At 50.2% G+C, this 2,220-nt stretch overlaps 1 protein-coding gene across 1 annotated transcript; it reads right to left on the bottom strand.

Moving 5' to 3' along the window:
• Window positions 1–656: 656 nt before the first annotated feature.
• LOC128204854 (histidine-rich glycoprotein-like) lies at window positions 657–1,403 on the bottom strand. Its single transcript, XM_052906262.1, has one exon. It carries the CDS (start codon window positions 1,401–1,403, stop codon window positions 657–659), a length of 747 nt encoding a protein of 248 aa, XP_052762222.1.
• Between the last annotated feature and the right edge of the window lie 817 nt (window positions 1,404–2,220).

The following is a 2,220-nucleotide window of genomic DNA, read 5'->3' as shown; positions in this document are numbered from 1 at the left end:
CCACCGAAGAGAATAATTGCATAAAACATTGAAATTCCCAAGAGTGAAGTCACTAAGTTTTACTGCTAAATTACAAATTGCTACGCGATCTACTTGCAGCGTATTAATTAAAAAAAAATCTAACATTGTAATTCGTTCATATACGTTCGAGGTAATTTAATGTAAAAGACAGAGGTGGTCCGAAGCATACCATGAGAATTTTGAATGTAAGGGTGAGATGTCATTTTTATGAAACTTATTGAATGTGAAATTAAGACATCTTTACTAAATTTAAATAACCCATGTGTATGTGCGCGTGTGTTTAAAAGACCCAAGTACCGTTGGTGTGTAATCATTGTTGCCATTGATGTTTGGCTTCCGTTACCATACATGAGTGGCTTCTGGTGTCGTGGTCCGGCGGCCGCCGGTACCCCATCTATCGTTGATAAGTGGTCCCAAATGCTGTGGCTTCCAATAACGTTCAGGTGCGGCCTTACGGTGCCATTAATTTGCGTCCGCCGATGCCGTGGATATGTGGTCTCTAGCAACGTGTAGGAGTATACCACGTTGCCGCTGATGAGTTGCCCCTAGTGTCATTAATATGTGCTCACGGTGCCGATGATGTGTTAAACTGGTAACGTTGATGTGTTGTCCCCGGTGCCGATTATGTGCGGCCCCTAGTACCGATGATGTTTGGCCCCCAAGTGCCGTTGATGTGCGCCCCTGGTGCCGGTGATGTGTTGCCCCAGGTGAAAATGATGTGTGGCCCCTAGTACCAAAAATGTGTAGAACATAGTGCCGTTGATTTGCGCTCCTGGTACGATGATGTGTGGCCACTTGTGTCGATGATGTGTAGCCCCCAGTGATGTTGATGTGTTGCCTCCGGTGATGATGATGTGTAGCCCCCAGTGATGATGATGTGTTGCCTCCGGTGATGATGATGTGTAGCCCCCAGTGATGATGATGTGTAGCCCCCAGTGATGATGATGTGTTGCCTCCGGTGATGATGATGATGTGTAGCCCCCAGTGATGATGATGTGTAGCCCCCAGTGATGATGATGTGTAGCCCCCAGTGATGATGATGTGTTGCTCCCAGTGATGATGATGTGTTGCTCCCAGTGATGATGATGTGTAGCCCCCAGTGATGATGATGTGTAGCTCCCAGTGATGATGATGTGCAGCTCCCAGTGATGATGATGTGTTGCTCCCAGTGATGATGATGTGTTGCTCCCAGTGATGATGATGTGTAGCCCCCAGTGATGATGATGTGTTGCTCCCAGTGCCGTTGATGTGTAGCTCCCAGTGATGATGATGTGTTGCTCCCAGTGCCGTTGATGTGTAGCTCCCAGTGATGATGATGTGTAGCTCCCAGTGATGATGATGTGTTGCTCCCAGTGCCGTTGATGTGTTGCCTCCGGTGCCATTAATGCGTGCCTACTAGTGCCGTTGATGGGTGACCTTCAGTGCTATTGATGTGCACTCCCTGACGCAACTGTTGCTTCCGGTGTTGTTCATGTGTTGCTCCTGGTGCTGATGATATGTGGCCCCTTATGCCGTAGAATGTAGCCCCCCCCTCATGCCATGGATGTGCACCCCTGGTGCCGGTGATGTGTTGCCCCCGGTGCTGATGATATGTGGCCCCTTATGCCTTAGAATGTAGCCCCCTCCCCCGCATGCCATGGATGTGCACCCCTGGTGCCGGTGATGTGTTGCCCCCGGTGCTGATGATATGTTGCCCCTTTTGCCGTTGAATGTAGCTCCCCCCACCGACCATGGTGCCATGGATGTGTGGCTCCGTATGCCGTTGATGTGTTGAACCCGTGCCGTTGATGTGCGTCCTCGAATGCGGTTGATAAGTGGCTTACGGTGCAATTAATGTGCGGACCCCAGTTTCGTTTATGTGTGGCTCCCGGTGCCGATGATGTATTACTCCCGTTGCCGTTGATGTGTTATTTCCAGTGCCGTTGGTGAGTGGACCTTGATGTTGTTGCCTTGCAGTGTCTGGTGCCATAAATGTGGGGCTTCCAGTGTCGTGGAAGTGTTGTCTCCGTTGCCGTTTATGTGTGGACTCCGGTGGCCTTGATTAGTTGCCTGCCCTGCCGTTGATGTGCGGCCTCCGGTTTCGTTGATATGTTAATGTTGTCGTTAATGTGCGGAGCCCCGTGTCGATGATGGGTTGCATCTCCCGGCCCATTTAATGTGCGGACATTGGTGCTGTACATGTGTGACCCTATTGTCGCT

This window comes from Mya arenaria, chromosome 10, assembly GCF_026914265.1.
Source record: "Mya arenaria isolate MELC-2E11 chromosome 10, ASM2691426v1".
Classification (NCBI taxonomy): domain Eukaryota; kingdom Metazoa; phylum Mollusca; class Bivalvia; order Myida; family Myidae; genus Mya; species Mya arenaria.
This window is presented reverse-complemented; position numbering and strand designations above follow the sequence as displayed.

What these genes read in the sequence shown, in the direction of transcription:
- LOC128204854 (XM_052906262.1), bottom strand. Translation starts at nt 1,403, where the DNA reads ATGGCACCGGAGGCAACACATCAACGGCACTGGGAGCAACACATCATC.